At 42.8% G+C, this 17,174-nt stretch overlaps 2 protein-coding genes across 7 annotated transcripts; both read right to left on the bottom strand.

Annotated features, from left to right (window-relative positions):
* Window positions 1-168: 168 nt before the first annotated feature.
* LOC136422911 (monocarboxylate transporter 13-like) lies at window positions 169-4,292 on the bottom strand. 2 transcript variants are annotated; one of them, XM_066410841.1, is made up of 5 exons: window positions 3,859-4,292; window positions 2,803-3,033; window positions 2,368-2,511; window positions 1,102-1,908; window positions 169-681 (listed from the first exon to the last, which is right to left on the bottom strand). In XM_066410841.1, exons 2-5 carry the CDS (start codon window positions 2,999-3,001, stop codon window positions 437-439), a joined length of 1,395 nt encoding a protein of 464 aa, XP_066266938.1. In that variant the 5' UTR covers window positions 3,002-3,033; window positions 3,859-4,292; the 3' UTR covers window positions 169-436. The 2 variants fall into 2 exon arrangements, with proteins under 2 accessions (XP_066266938.1, XP_066266939.1); XM_066410842.1 differs by having other exon boundaries at window positions 2,803-3,030.
* A 262-nt stretch (window positions 4,293-4,554) lies between these two features.
* On the bottom strand, window positions 4,555-16,031 carry LOC136422909 (monocarboxylate transporter 13-like). 5 transcript variants are annotated; one of them, XM_066410834.1, is made up of 5 exons: window positions 15,506-16,031; window positions 13,686-13,906; window positions 6,818-6,961; window positions 5,579-6,391; window positions 4,555-5,140 (listed from the first exon to the last, which is right to left on the bottom strand). In XM_066410834.1, the coding sequence occupies exons 2-5, from the start codon at window positions 13,882-13,884 to the stop codon at window positions 4,896-4,898; spliced, it is 1,401 nt and encodes a 466-aa protein (XP_066266931.1). In that variant the 5' UTR covers window positions 13,885-13,906; window positions 15,506-16,031; the 3' UTR covers window positions 4,555-4,895. The 5 variants fall into 5 exon arrangements, with proteins under 5 accessions (XP_066266931.1, XP_066266933.1, XP_066266932.1 ...); XM_066410836.1 differs by lacking the exons at window positions 5,579-6,391; window positions 6,818-6,961 and adding exons at window positions 12,047-12,853; window positions 13,192-13,335 and having other exon boundaries at window positions 15,506-15,982; XM_066410835.1 differs by lacking the exons at window positions 13,686-13,906; window positions 15,506-16,031 and adding exons at window positions 7,564-8,170; window positions 9,382-11,613.
* Window positions 16,032-17,174: the final 1,143 nt, after the last annotated feature.

The following is a 17,174-nucleotide window of genomic DNA, read 5'->3' as shown; positions in this document are numbered from 1 at the left end:
AAGTTATAAAACAAAGGCTTAGTTCCAGACAATTGTTATAACTTGAAATAAGTTGCTTCATTTATAAGCCTCTTTACCTTCACGTTCACATATTTTGTAAAATACTAAGAAAAAATGCTATTGCTTCACCTTATATTTGCATACGAAATGTCACAATATGTTCGTGAAAAATGTATCTAGGAATGCGATCCATTCATTCTTTTACCGTTCGCTCCTCCCACACAATAAAAGAAGTATCTTTCCATTATGTCTTGTGTAGTACACGCAATGTGCCTGGTAGGCCATAGGAAAGGATGTCTTTAGGAGGTACAGCCCACAATTCTGGAAATGCAACGGTCTGGACTAGTGGTACCGGTTAACGTTTACATGTAGACTGAAAAGTCTGCATTTGCAAACACATCATGCATGGGCTGTTTGCCCGATTTCAGATTGCCCGTTACACACTGGTCAGCAGTTCACAGGTCAATAGGGTTTCAGTAGTGACACTATCGGCAGGTAGCTGTCTAGCTTGAAGTCCGATCAGCTCGTCACACTCGTAAGGAGCAGGCTTGCCGGACTCCAGCGCCCATTTCCCGCCTTTCTTCGGCACGAGGAGGAGGAGAATGACCACGGAGATAAAGATGAAGGTCGCGGCTGCATAGAAGGACATGTCGTAGTTTCCGGTTGCGTCATACAGCCAACCTGTAGAAGAAGATTTTGTAAGACGTTAAGGTACAATTTTGCCGTCGAGGGAAGATGAAAGATGAATGTGCCATTTGATGCATGAAACCCGCGTACTTAGTGAAATCTAGAAACAGTAATATGATCGATAACATTAGCTAACATTCCAGTTTTTCTTTCAGTTCATCCCTTTATCTTATCTTTTTCTTCATAGACCATTTCACGGATCCTACTGCATGCTGGGAGACGCGGGGCACTATGGGTAGCGCATGGATCAAACCATTACCACGGGCAAGATGCCGGATTGGACGTAGCACGCTTGCGCGGCATATAGCGTTGTCATGGTAATGATGAAGTCTGCCCCTCCGCTCCCCACAGTGCCCCGCGTCTCCCAGCATTTCATGGGATCCATGATACGGCCATCGGGGCGATGCTTTATACCTGCTATGGGTTGTCCCAGCAGAAAGGCGGCACCCTGGAAGACGAACGCCCAACCAAGCCCGCCGGAAATCCTGGAAACGCCGCTGTATTTCCGTACAAGGACCGCGATCAGTGGGTAGAAGGTGCCGGAGGAAATCCCATAGAACACCATGCACGCCACGAGGGCCGCGTATGTGTGCGAGTGTGGTACGGCGATATTACATATTCCCAGACCGACACAACCTGCCATGTAATAGTACAGTTTTCTGACCGGTACTCTGTCTGATAACCACCCGTTTAAAGGTCTTACGACGGCTTCGACGATGCCCATAACGGACGGGAGGAATGCGGCTTGTGTTTTCTCCACTCCTAGAGCTTGGGCGTGAGCTACCAGGTGTACGTAAATTATTGAATTGCCCAACATTAACAAGAACAGGGACAGGCTGTAGACAAGGAAAGGCCGGCTTTTCAATAATGTCACGTCAAACATTTCTAAAACTTTTTGACAGAATGGAACGATGGCTTTGCACGTTTTCGATGAATCTGCAGCCTTTTCATCTTCGGTTTCTTTGTCTTTCCCAGCGTCTTTAAGATGCAAGGGTCTCAGCAAGGCACCGAAGACGCAACCATTGAGCGTCATGCCGCCGAAAATCAGGAGTGCACCATTCCACCTGAACTCATCGATAAGGAACTGGAAGAGCGGCGAGAGGACAAACATGCTGACCCCGGTCCCACTGACCGCGATCCCATTTGCTGTGGCGTGCCGTTTGTGGAAGTATTTCCCGATCATTGCCAGACTTGGGGAGTACATCAGAGACATCCCAAACCCTACAAGAAACGCGAAGAAAACAATGAATACATTGTTATAGATTTATCTTTATGTCAGCTTGTTGAAGCACTCTGTCACGGACGACGTTTTCTCAGTTTGGAACAGCATAGCATTTTGCTCCACTCATGCGCATAAAATAGTAACGTACGAAACAGTGAATATAAGATATTAGTATCTACCAGACTCCCTGAGTTGCTACTGAAATAGAAGAAATTGGGAAAATAGGCTAAATAATTTGTAAGAGGGGTGTACCGGCAGGAGTTACGCATAAGGAACCTTGCAACTCCTTTGCTCGTCAATTATATAATTACTATTGAAAATTCCCATGCAGTCTGGTACGGATTGGAACATACCTCCAGTTCCTTTTGTGGTGTTGATTCGTACGTACTAGTACTTGCACATGCTAATATTTGCGTTTCCACCAATTCATAGTCTAGAGACAGCGGCCATATATAGACCTGTTATCAGCCCAATGGTGATGATCAGGTGTACGATGTTCTGTGCGAAGAAGCTGACCCCGAGCCCCACGGCAGAAATGACGCCTCCTGCCATGGCAACGGCACGGCAGCTGGTCAGGTTACTCAGGGCACTGGCAATGGGAGCTGAAATTGTAGAATCGTAGAAACGTCCTACGGTTTACGTCTTTATGGTTATAGTTATGTTTTTTGTGGTTATGGTTCTAGTATGTAGAATTGCTAGCCATAAATACAATTACGAAAAATATTTGCCATGTTTAGAATGACTTGTTTCTTAGTATTACTTTACGGAACTTTCAATTCATAGATTGTACCCTGCACAACAGTTGGACAATAAAATAATCCGTTGTTATGTCATGCCATTCCTACATAATGTGGGGCAGCTTCAGCCACTGCACAGACATGGAAAATACTCACAGCACATCAATACAGTAGCGGTGAAGACGGAGCTGATAAAGGACGTGTTTCCCGCGCTTTCGTGGAAAACCTCTCGGAACTCGGCGTAGAACACTCCCATGGACGTGTACGCTCCTAGAGCGAAGACGTGAACTAGGAATGAGCTCAGCACCACCATCCACCCCCAGCCTCCGTCTGGTGGCTCATCCACAGACTGCATCTTTCTCAAGTTTATGCCCTTGCTCCTTTCTACTGAAAAACAACGTGATAAAACCTATTCCATGGATATGTAGCGGCTTTCACCACCCAGTGCCAACCTTTTGAGGCACATTTATACAATGCACATATTAACAAAAGGTATCGAACGTACGTGTACCGCAATGTATAAGCTACCAGGTGACAATAGTATATGACAAGTTAGGCAAACAGCTCAAGTATGCAACAAATGTAATGTTGGTTGTAACAAACGTAAAACTGTACTGCACTTCATATAGATAATAAGACGAAGCGAGGGGAGCTAGTAGTTTATTGGAGTGGGGCTTCGTCTTCATTATTTACGTAAAGTATCGCTTGCATTCACCGGCCGCATTGTGGACATTTGCATGCTTGTATCCAATGAGCTCGCTTCATGTCATGACAAGCGGTAACACGTCAGACTGCTTTCACTTTTATTTCTGCTAGGGGGCGCAACCACACCCGGAAACAGTCGGTCAGCTTTTTCCACACTGAAATCGGACCGGACAGTTGTTTCCGCCAATCGAGACGGACAGCTATTTCCTCCAACCCATGTTATCCGCTATTTTGGACGCAAAAAAAACCCCCGGTATTAAAAAACGTTGAGAAATGAGTGAGAATTTGAATAAATCTGTATGAAGGGATGTACCACTTGTCTGTCTGATCTGTTTCAGATCAAATAACGGAAGTAATCTACATAAACAAGCCATTTTAATAGAAACTGCTACATCACTACTGGAGGGGAGGGGGGGGCGGTACAGGGCTGACAACAAAGTTACTTGCCCCCATTGGAGCCCATGCATGATAAGAGGCACTAAAACAACGCCCCGTAAAAGTACTAACCTTAACTTCAATCTTAAAAACTCTTCTCCACCAGAAAGTCACAAGGGTATACTTGATAAACATGCAACTTGGCGGAAAACAGAGGGTAACTGTACACTCCCAAACTCCGAGAAACGCCCCCCGAAGTAAACAGACCCTACCCTTGACCCTGAGTTTCCAGGCTGTACCGCATGACACAGCATTGCAACTCAAATCTGTTGTTACGCCACCTAAACTGCTGAACTAAACAAATTTCAACCAAAATGGGAAAGGTAAGACCCTACCTGTTCCTTCTATTAACCCAAAAAGTCTCCAGATTAGGCAAAACATTTCGTCGGGTTTGCGGAAAAGGCTTGGCTGTCTACCTGGCCTGGCTAGCTGTCCTGTCTACCTGACCTGTCTACTAAATTTCAAACCCATTTTTCATCATCAGTCGATACGCCGTTAGAATTAGATAAACCCATTTATTTTTTGCGTCACCACTGTAAGTTTGATGGTAGAAATATGAAAAGTATAACTTGGATACGAATGTACTTGGATAAGTTATGAATGAATGAATGGAATGAATAAAACTAAGGCTTAGTTCCAGACAATTGTTATAACTTGAAATAAGTTGCTTCATTTATAAGCCTCTTTACCTTGACAGGATCGGATACACGTATATATATATATCACATATCACAAATATCACATATTTTGAAAAATACTAAGAAAAAATGCCATTGCTTCACCTTATATTTGCATACCAAATGTCACAATGTGTTCGTGAAAAATGTATCTAGGAATGCGATCCATTCATTCTTTTACCGTTCGCTCCTCCCACACAATAAAAGAAGTAACTTTCCATTATGTCTCGCGTAGTACACTCAATGCGCCTGGTAGGCTATAGGAAAGGATGTCTTTTGAGGAGGTACAGCCCACAATTATTGTACAGCCCACAATTCTGAAAATGCAACGGTCTGGACTAGTGGTACCGGTTAACGTTTACATGTAGACTGAAAGGTCTGCATTTGCAAACACATCATGCATGGGGTGTTTGCCTGATTTCAGATTGTCCGTTACACACTGGTCAACAGTTCACAGGTCAATAGGGTTTCAGTAGTGACACTATCGGCAGGTAGCTGTCTAGCTTGAAGTCCGATCAGCTCGTCACACTCGTAAGGAGCAGGCTTGCCGGACTCCAGCGCCCATTTCCCCCCTTTCCTCGGCACGAGGAGGAGGAGAATGGCCACGGAGACGAAGATGAAGGTCGCGGCTGCATAGAAGGACATGTCGTAGTTTCCGGTTGCGTCATACAGCCAGCCTGTAGGAGAAGATTGTGTAAGACATGAAGCAGGCTGAAGGTACAATGTTGCCGTCGACGGTCGCATCAACTTGAAAAATGAATATACTGTTTGATGCAATGGAACCCGCGTACTTAGTGAAATCTAGAAACAGTAATATGATCGATAACATTAGCTAACATTCCAGTTTTTCTTTCAGTTCATCCCTTTATCTTATTATTTTCTTCATAGACCATTTCACGGATCCTACTGCATGCTGGGAGACGCGGGGCACTATGGGTAGCGCATGGATCAACCCATTACCACGGGCAAGATGCCGGATTGGACGTAGCACGCTTGCACGGCATATAGCGTTGTCATGGTAATGATGAAGTCTGCCCCTCCGCTCCCCACAGTGCCCCGCGTCTCCCAGCATTCAATGGGATCCATGATACGGCCATCGGAACGATGCTTTATACCTGCTATGGGCGGTCCCAGCAGATAGGCGACACCCTGGAAGGCGAACGCCCACCCCAGCCCGCCGGAAATCCTGGAAACGCCGCTGTATTTCCGTACAAGGACCGCGATCAGTGGGTAGAAGGTACCGGAGGAAATCCCATAGAACACCATGCACGCCACGAGGGCCGCGTATGTGTGCGAGTGTGGTATGGCGATGTTGCATATAACCACACCGACACAACCTGCCATGTAATAGTACAATTTTCTGACTGGTACTCTGTCTGATAACCACCCGTTTATCGGTCTTGCAACGGCTTCGACGATGCCCATGATGGACGGGAGGAATGCGGCTTGCGTTTTCTCAACTCCTAGAGCTTGGGCGTGGGCTACAAGGTGCACGTAAATCATCGAATAGCCCAAAATTAACACGATCAGGGACAGGCTGTAGACAAGAAAAAGTCGGCTTTTTAATAAAGTGACGTCAAACATTTCTAAAACTTTTTGACAGAATGGCACAATGGCTTTGCACGTTTTCGATGAATCTGCGTCCTGTTCGTCTTCATTTTCGGCTTGTTCGCCTTTCCCAGCATCTTTAAGATCTAAGGGTCTCAGCAAGGCACCGAAGACGCAGCCATTGAGCGCCATGCCGCCGAAAATCAGGAGAGCACCATTCCACCTGAACTCATCGATAAGGAACTGGAAGAGCGGCGAAATGACCAACATACTGACTCCGGTCCCACTGACCGCGATCCCATTGGCTGTGGCGTGTCGCTTGTGGAAGTATTTCCCGATCATTGCCACACTTGGTGAGTACATCAGAGACATCCCAAAACCTACAAGAAACGCGAAGAAAACAATGAATACATGGTTATAGAGCTATCTATGTGCCAGTCTGTTGGAGCACTGTGTCACCGACGACGTATTTCTCAGTCGGAACAGCATAGCTCAATTCTTGGCCATGAAATCAGTGTACGAAACAGTGAAGTATAGTCTTAGCCAGCTCCCTGGGTTGCTGCAAAATAGTAGAAATTGGGAAAATGGGCTGAATAATTTTGTAAGAGGAGTACGTATATATACCGGCAAAGGAGCTAAACTACACAGGGAACCTTGTAACTGATTTGCCGGTCAATTCTTGTGGCAAATTTCAAAGCAGTCTGGTACGGACTGGAACATACGCACTTTTGTAACGTTAATTCGTACGAAATTGCAGATGCTGTAATATGCATTTTATAGTCTAGAGACAGTGGTTATGTACAGACCTGTTATCAACCCAATGGTGATGATCAGCTGTATGATGTTCTGTGCGAAAAAGCTGACCCCGAGTCCCACGGCAGAAATAATGCCTCCAGCCATGACAACGGCACGACAGCTGGTCAGGTTGCTTAGGGCACTGGCGATGGGAGCTGGAAATGCACGAGAGTGTTGAGTTTGAGTTTATTGAGTAAATCAATTAGTGATGTGCCCCCAAAATCACAATAAATACAGTTGACATAACAGTACATACATTGCCAATGCCAACGACAACATAACGAATAGCATAACAATATAAAGTATGCACACTTCTAACAGTAATTGGAGATCATAGAAATTACAGGTATTTGCAGATCATTAAAATTACAACAAAAATCTCACAAATTCCTGCTTTAAAAGTTCGTACTGAAGGGGCGGTCTTTTGTAGTTCTACCGGGGGACTATTTCACAAGTCGCGATCGAAGCGTTCTATGGTTTATAATCTTGCATGTAGAATACACTCTCCATTAATATTGTTTATGTTTGAAATAGCTTGTATCTTAGAAATACTTTACGAAACTTTTCATAAATCGTATCTTGCACAGCAGATGGGCAATAAAGTACATCCGTTGTTATGTTCGGTCATTTCCACATAATGCTAACTCTACAGCTTCAGCAACTGCACAGCCATAGTGATATTTGCAGCAATCTTTGAATTGGAAAATGGTTTGACATTTTCGATCATGAGATATTTCGAAGTACATATTGTACTCACAGCACATCATTGTAGTAGCGACGAAGATAGAAGTGACAAAGGACGTGCTTCCCGCGCTTTCTTGGAAAACTTCTCGGAACTCCGCGTAGAACACTCCCATGCAATTCTCAGCTCCTAGAGCGAAGACGTGTACGAGGAATGTGCTTAACACCACCATCCACCCCCAGCCGCCGTCTGGTGGTTCATTCACAGACTGCATCTTTCTCAAGTTTCTGTCCTTGCTCCTACAGAAAGACAACTATTCTCGTTCATAAGGCCATGTTACATGATTACATGTATGGCATCCGCGCGAGCAGATATTTTCGTCTATTTCCACGAAATAAATTCTTTGACCATACTGTAAATCTTTTAAAGCACCTGCAAAATGATAAAATATATGCCGTAAATTGCAAAAGCAAAATTTCGGAAAACGGATACTAATGTCGTAGAATATTAAAGTCAATTCCAAGGTCAAAGAAAAGTTGAAAGAACAAATATGTAGAATCTATCTTTCGGTATACCATACTCTGGATGTTTAGTCTTTTGTTTTACTTTCCTGATCACTTAGATTCCATAATGAAGGGGACTTCCATCTTTTTTGCCAAGCCTTTTTTTCGAGGAGGATCATCTATATAATGGAATCAACATGGCCTAGATTAGAAAAGTATAGCGTGTTTCGTCACCTGACATAGAAGACAGACCACATGATTATAGCACCAAGACCTGACATTATTCTTATGATATTTATCTACATGTAATATAGATTTTTCTACTGTAAAAGATTCCTCAGAGCTCTATAATTGGTACAGCTAGTGAATGTATTCCCACCTGTGAGGTACAAATCGGACGACAATGTTAGAGATATCTTATTAGTGATGATCCGCCACGGTATTATTTATTCATGAAATGAAGTCGAACCTGTCAGGTCGCTCTGGGGCTTATTGTGAGTCAAGCTTACTCTCCAAGCAGAGGTTGGTGGGGAAGATCGTCACCGTTTTATCATATGCCCAGTTTTTTTTGTCCGCTCGCCCCGCCCCACCAACCTCTGCTCCACGTCGCGGGCTCAAAGGCTATTAACAGCTAATCGTTGCCTTATCAAACTTCACTTGCCGTGTAGGTGTGAATTGCGACCATGGAAACCTACATTGTACCCTCAGCCTATATCCCATTGCCGTTACAGGAGAGTTTCTGTTACCTAAGTTGGTGGGGCGAGCGGACAAAAAAACGGGGCTTATGATAAAACGATCTTCCCCACCAATCTCTGCTTTGAGAGTAAGTCAATCTATCCGGGAATGTGAAATTTCACCTCCGACATAGGGAGTGGCAATGGATAAACATCACAGCTTGTTGTTGAGTGAAGTAGACTGTGTAATGCGATTTCACAGAAGAACACCGGCTTAGCTTCCGAGGAGAAGGCAATGGAGGCGTCCAAAATTTTCTCATTATCTCTAAACTTTGATCTTTTTTAAAAACCTAACAGTATTGACATTAAAGCAGAGGCATTCTACAACCTCTTAATAAGGCACAGCGTGGGGGTAGTAATTACGAATTACACAAAATTTTCGCCGCCGATTACGAAGTACGTTGAATTCTCAGAACTGATTACGAATTACATCAAATCATGAGGCTTCCCGATCGACGTCAACAATTAACCCAAGATCCAGCTATCTAGTTTTGCGTCAAAACTATTGATTTTATGTTGAATACCGACTTGACGGGGGGGGGGCTGCCTGGGGGCGCCTCGACAACGCTCGACGATATAAAATTCTGGAACACAGCCTACATACATGTATGCCTTCCCTACGCTCTATGCTAAATTCTGAGTCAAAACCCACACACCTAGCATCCGACGTTGGTGATTTACTGCAGCTTGGACGTGACAAAGGCATCCTAATCTAGTTTTTTTACATTAAACGCATGAGTGATAATGACCAGTCTAGACTAGCGTGAGGTCACACAAAGACACATGTATCAAATGGAGTCTAACCTGTTTGTTTTAATTAAGGGGCACGATTGAACTACGAACTTACACATCTGGCATGGGAGGCATTTGAGCCTGATAAACACCACAGTTTGGTTATGAATGAAGATCTTAGATGGTGGAAATTTTTATTTTCGTGTATTTAGAAATAATAATTTGACTTTATAAAGGGACCTTTACTATGATGCCACATACGTTGAAGTTCTCCCAACTCAACTGCGACGTATTGGAAGGAAATACGGTTTTATTGTACAATGTCATAGCTATTCCGATGACAACATGATAACCTAACGGACGTTTCTTTTAATTCTGTGCCTCCACGGCGACGTTCATCCGAATTGATATAACAAATGCACTGACTGTAATGGATAATCTGGTCACGTCCATTACCTACCAAACCGATTGTCCCACCTTGACACGTATAAAAACTGTGTAATCATAAAATATGATATGAATTTCTACGTCCCAATGAAAACATTCCTCAGATATTTCCTCCCCTTAATCGTAACATATTACAAGGTGGTGAATGTTTAGCAACTGTTAATACGTTTATGTCTATGACTAGTTGTTTAGATAGCTACAAAAACACCTGACTATCAAATTCTAAATCGTAGTGTTAGAATAATATTGGTACCTAACAAGGTCTTTTGGTCACGCCCACTAGACAAGACTTGCAAATGTGACCAAACATGTACATAGCAGATGCTTTTAAACATTTTCACAACATATTTGAGAAGAATAGATTACTATTGCTATGGCTAAACCTTTAGCAGGCTTTCTATGAATTAACGGTGCAAATGTCGAATGCAGAAGTGAGAAGTATGAAGAAGTTTATAACCTTTAGATAAAATCGGTGCATTGTGTTGTCTTTTTCACCTTTGCTAGTTTCACCAACGGTAGAAACCGGGTTTTCTACAAACGGATCGGCACTGGTGTCTTACAAGGCCGGGGCACTATTTCATCTTAACCATTATGATCTAACTCCTACAGTCATCAACATCTCATACCAAAATTGGAAAACAGTCAAGAGAGACTTCATTAGCATAAGTCATATCAGTTGATCATCTTGTCTACCCCAATAACACAATATGTTCAAAGTATGAAAGTCTTATCTTAGCAAAGAAGGCTGCAGCGGATTTATAAACTTTCCTTGTAAGGCTTCTGTTTCTGATTTGCATAAATAGTATTTCATTATGTCAAGTATCAGCTATCTACAAACCAACATCACGAAGATCCTTCGACCCCTTCTCGATATATGTTTGGCACTGTTCGGTCTAGAGTTACCCAGGCTTCAGTACGTGTCAAGTTAGCATTAGAAAGAAGGTATTCTGAAGCCAATGGCCGTTAATATCCTTACATATGATAATGTGGTTCGAATCATTGTGCGTTACCGAACTAACCTTTCAGAAAGTACATACCGTTCATGTCTAACGTTCCCTGACACAAATTTAAAACCTACGCTTGACTTTGTGACTTGATTTGGCAAAGTTCGCAAAGGGTAGACGTCTATCATAAGTATCATCATCATCAGTCGACGCGCTGTTAAAACAAAATAAACCCATGTTTATTTTTGTGTCACCCCTGTAAGTTTGATGGAAGAAATATGAAAAGTATAACTTGGATACTAATGTACTTGGATAAGTTATAAAACTAAGGCTTAGTTCCCGACACTTGTTATAATTTGGAATAAGTTGCAACATTATATTCATAAGACATACACGAATATGACACTTCCTAAAACGTTGATCACATGTTTTCAGAAAATATGAAGAAAAATTGATACTATTGCTTCACCTTATATTTGCATACCAAATCCACAAAATATTCGTGAAAATTATATGCCGGAATGCGACCCGTGAATTCTTTTAGCATTATGATTGTATTATTGGGTAGTACGGGCTATGTGTCTGGTAGGAAAGGATGTATTTAAGAAGGTACAGCCCGCAATTCTTATACAGCCCACAATTCTGGTAATGCAACGGTTTGGACTAGTGGTACAGGTAAACATTTACATAGACTGAAAAGTCTACATTTGCACACATCATGGGCTGTTTGCTTGATCTCAAAATATCCGTTACGCACAGGTCTAAAGTTGGAAAACTGGGTTATTTTGGCCTTCGGTAGTGACAGGTAGTTGTCTAGCTTGAAGTCCCACCACCCCGTCACACTCGTCACGTGGGACGTCAGGAGCAGGCTCGCCGGACTCCAGCGCCCAGCTTCTCCCTTTCCTCGGCACGAGGAGGAGGAGAATGACCACGGAGACGAAGATGAAGGTCGCAGCTGCATAGAAGGACATGTCGTAGTTTCCGGTTGCATCATACAGCCAACCTGTAGGAGAAGAAGATTGTGTAAAATGTTCATGCGTCAAATGTTGCTGTCTAGATCTACAGTCACATAAAATGGAAAGACCAAGATGAGATTTTATGCATGAAACCCGCGTACTTAGTGAAATCTAAAAACAGTAACATCAAAGATGACATTAGCTACTAATTTACGATTTCCTATATTTATTTAGCTTTATACCTGCTATGGGTTGTCCCAGCAGAAATGCGGCACCCTGGAAGACGAACGCCCACCCAAGCCCGCCGGAAACCCTAAAACCGCCGCTGTATTTCCGTGCAAGGACCGCAATCAGTGGGTCGAAAGCACCAGAAGTAACTCCGTAGAACACCATGCACACCACGAGCGCCACGTATGTCCGCGAGTGTGGTATGGCGATATTGCATATTCCCAGACCGATAGAACCTGCCATGTAATAGTACAGTTTTCTGACCGGCAGTCTGTCTGACAGCCACCCGTTTATCGGTCTTACGACAGCTGCGACGATGCCCATAATGGACGGGAGGAATGCGGCTTGTGTTTTCTCCACTCCAAGAGCTTGGGCGTGGGCTACTAGGTGCACGAATATCATGGAATAACCCAACATTAACAAGAACAGGGACAGGCTGTAGATAAGGAAAGGTGGGGTTTTCAATAAAGTGACGTCAAACATTTCCAAAACTTTTTGACAGAAAGGAACGATGACTTTGCACGTTCTTGATGAATCTGCGACCTCTTCGTCTTCCGCTTCTTTGTCTTTCCCAGCATCTTTAAGATGTAAGGGTCTCAGCAAGGCACCGAAGACGCAACCATTGAGCGTCATGCCGCCGAAAATCAGGAGAGCACCATTCCACCTGAACTCATCGATAAGGAGCTGGAAGAGCGGCGAAAGGACCAACATACTGACCCCGGTCCCACTGATCGCGATCCCATTTGCTGTGGCGTGCCGCTTGTGGAAGTATTTCCCGATCATTGCCATACTTGGGGAGTACATCAGAGACATCCCGAACCCTACAAGAAACGCGAAGAAACTGTAAAAGTGCTGTTGTGCAATGTACTCATGTATTCTCGAATAAAGATGTATGAAGAAAAAAAGGAGAAAGCAATGAATACATGGTTTAAATGTATCTATATGTCAGCTTGTCACAGACGACGTTTTTCTCAGTTTGGAACAGCATAGCATACTGCTCCACTCATGGCCATAAAATGATATTATATGATCACTGTGACAACTTCCCAAGCAGTCTGGTACGGACTTGAACATACTTCTTGGTCCAATTTGTCGCGCTGATTCGTACGTAATTGCACATGCATTTCATAGTCTATAGACAGCGGCCTTATATACAGACCTGTTATCAGCCCAATGGTGATGATCAGGTGTACGATGTTCTGTGCAAAGAAGCTGACCCCGAGTCCCACGGCAGAAATGATGCCTCCAGCCATGGCGACGGCACGGCAGCTGGTCAGGTTGCTCAGGGCACTGGCGATGGGAGCTGTGTAAAGTAGAGGAGTTCTATGGTTTATAATCTTGGTTGTAGAATACACGTACACTAGCCAGATATAGTGGCGAAGTATTCTAGACATGTAAAATACCTTGTATCTTCAAGGACATTATATAGGATCCTGAATAAAGTCCTTGGTATCTTGGGTAAACTCTACAAAACATTTCATAAATTGTGCCTGGCACAACAGTTGAACAATAAAGTACACCCGGTGTATATCTCGTATTTCCACATAATGTGAAATAACTTCCGCCATTGATATTTACAGCAATATTTGTATTGGAAAATAGTTTGACATTTTCGATTATGAGATATTTTAAAGAACAAAAGGTTATACTCACAGCACATCAACATAGTAGCTATGAAGACGGAGCTGATAAAGGACGTGCTTCCCGCGCTTTCTTTGAAAACTTCTCGGAACTCCGCGTAGAACACTCCAATGGACGTGAACGCTCCTACAGCGAAGACGTGTACTAGAAATGTGCTCAACACCACCATCCACCCCCAGCCTCCGTCTGGCGGCTCATCCACAGACGACATCTTTCTCAAGTTTCTGCCCTTGCTGAAATAACACGACAGATTCTTTTTCATAAATGAAACAATTTAAGGTTTTTCGTCACCTGACATGGAAGATAGGCCACACGACTAGAGCACCAAATACTTTTAATATTTATATACATGTTATTATATTCATATATGCGTGTAATATAATGTATGTTTTTACCATGTTAAACATTATACCCGAGAGTCCCAAATGGTCACAAACCAGGGGTCATATATGGTGAAGCAAATCCCGAAGTCATATATAGCACATGCGTACAGTTTGTAGGATTCTTGGCATCTGGCCAAGAGTTTACCTTGTTCATTATACATGCCACTTCTGCCGAGGGCTACACGTTCATGATTCTTGCTTTAGATATTTTTACAATTGCGTACATAACTGTTGCACAACCATTTAAAGGCAAAAGCACCACCATACATGTTTCATATCAACTCAGATTTAGCAAACCTGCAGTGTCATACCATTGACAAACAACTGCGGATTGTCTTGACACCTGATCCTCGCGGAGTCATTTTCACCTTTACTGTAAACAGTCACGTGTGAACTCTGACTTTGCTGACTGGTCCGTATTAGGTTGTTGTATTGCATTCTATTTGTCAACCCCTCCAAATTCATAGCTTGTAAATGTTACTGGCAAGGTTTGAGCGTTTCCCAATTGTCTCGGAAGCCTAAACGAGGTGCTACTGAAGGCTATATCGTTCGATTTTTTACATTTCAGACCTACTAGTATACAATCTGCATAGTTTGTGTACTTGACGACTGAATCTATCGATGCCACAAATGCCAGACGCCCTTTATAAACATCTAATTAATGTACTAAACTTCAGTGTTAGATAACTATGGGAGGGTAACATGTAGTTGTTACCTTCCCCGAGGATACATGTTACCTTTCACCCTATCATATTTCATGACCTACGAAGACCTGTACAAACAACAGAATGACCCCGAATTGTTCGATGTACGGACTTGATTTCATGTTAACGTTGTGCAGTACGATAGTTTATGCGTTTGTGTGGGTTTGTTTTACATTTAGCATAATGTATCATTCCAAATCCCATTTGATACTAGTACTCGAAAATCATAGACATGAATATCATAAGAAATTTTACAACATCAAGAAAACGTCATACTAATCAAATGCCTAAAGATCGATCAGCTTATGTCTGAGTCAACCTGTTCTGAGACCACTCCAATGTTCTTTGACACAGCTTGTCCATACGCGACTGTACCACACTAGTTTACCCATGTCGTAGGGTGTATTCGTAATAACACTACGTGAACACGTTGAAACTCGTTTTGACCAAACTTGAGTCATACATCTTCACAATAGGTCCATGGTTTATCACATTCAGTATATACTGTGTCATATACAGTACTGTGTCACATACAACACTGTCATATGTAATACTGTGTCATATGTAATAGTGTGTCACATACAACACTGTATCACATACGATGCAGTGTCACATACAATACATGTGGCACATACGATACTGTGGCACATACAATACTTTGTCACATACAATACTGTGAACATTGAGACTGGTACGGTGTCTAGGTCTTGAAGCCGTGACATTGATAGTCACACGATAGACTCACCTTGTATACAGGCACTGCTCTTGCTAGGTGTATGTGAACAGTTGTTCTTCTCGGCGTTGTTATCGCACCAAATTTGCTCGGATTTCACCTGTTGTAGTAGCCTGTGTTACACAGTCTCTCGCTACCAGGGCAGCAGGGGTCCCTCTCGGTGCGAGTGGTTCAAGACCTACAGTCCTACTGCCGCACTTGGGCAATTGCCGTATCAAGGTCACCTGCGCGCCGAATGGCAGCCACTCCAGACCCTTGCGATCTAGCCCCGCCAATTGTTAGCTCCTCGCAATTCAGCCCCTGGCTGTGATCATGAAGGGGCGGTAGTCAGCCCACCCAATCAATCAAAAAGCTATCAAAAGAGTAGAGTAGAGCAGATTGGCCCCTCCCCAGAAGGGGAAGGTCGTTCATGTTCAGTCTGGTGGGCTGCTAGGAGCGAGATATATTAGTCAGGCTGTACTTTGCTGCCGGGTCAAGTGTCACGGGGTTCCATTGTACCTGGCTTTCCGCATCGCTGGTGACGGGAGGTCAGCAACCTGTGTGCATGTCTAGCCTTGTTATTCTCTTGCCGAACTTCGTTGGCCGAGTAATAAGAAGAGCCTATGTGAGTTATATGAGAACCTATCGATTGATAACAAACACTCTGTACGTTCTGAACGGACTACCTTGATATTGTACATAGCGTATATACATAGTGATCGTTCCAAAACGATTTTAGGCAGCCTTGCAGCGTTTCTTTTTATCACAGATATTACGCTTGGCGGCTTGTTAAGTTAGAAACCAAGACCGTCTCCGTATCTAACTTAGAACTTCTTGCTCTGAATGATTTGTATAACCTACTTAAAAACTCCCTGTAAACGCATTTAACAGTGCATTGTTACCGTTTGTATTGTTTATAGCATTTGCATGTTGTCCAGTTACCAGGGCTAGCTCTTTATGATAGCCTCCGGCTGGTCGAATAGCCCTGACTGTATATGCGTATTTCTTTTTAGGCAGCCAAATCAATTCAAACAAGAGTTCCACGACCTCATATCTCCATGAACAATTCTATTCATGCAAATGACTTTTGCATAATATATGCTTGGTCATAAACACCTTTATCTAACTTAAACATGTTGCAATATTGACAGTCCTGTAATTTTCCAATTAGATGAATTATGATGTTTTGCATTAATTATGCAAATTTGGAATTTATTTGCATAATCCGTATCTGTTGATGCTCCACTTTCCATAAACTACACATGTTACATGTCTTTGAGTCTGATAAAGGAAAACACTGCAAATGTAGATTTTGCTCATTATCTATGCAAATTAAGTCCCAATTAGCATAATTTGCACTTCATTATGTATATCTCTGTCTAAGCTACCTGCATACTAAGTATCATATTGACAGTCCTACAATTTTCCAATAAGATGAGATATGGTGTTTTCTAAAAATTATGCAAATTAGGAATTTATTTGCATAATTGGTATCTGTTGATGATCCACTTTCCATAAACTACATATGTTACATGTATTTGAGTCTGATAATGGAAAACACTGCAAATACACATTTACCTCATTAGTTATGCAAATTAAGTGCTAATTAACATAATTTGCACTTTATTGTGTACATCTCTGTCTAAGCTACCTGTATACTAAATATCATGGAAATCCATCGTTCCTTTGTTCAGTTATTTCC

The sequence above is a fragment of the Branchiostoma lanceolatum genome, chromosome 17, assembly GCF_035083965.1.
Source record: "Branchiostoma lanceolatum isolate klBraLanc5 chromosome 17, klBraLanc5.hap2, whole genome shotgun sequence".
Taxonomy (NCBI): domain Eukaryota; kingdom Metazoa; phylum Chordata; class Leptocardii; order Amphioxiformes; family Branchiostomatidae; genus Branchiostoma; species Branchiostoma lanceolatum.
The sequence above is the reverse complement of the archived record's forward strand: the minus strand, read 5'-3'. Positions and strand labels throughout refer to the sequence as shown.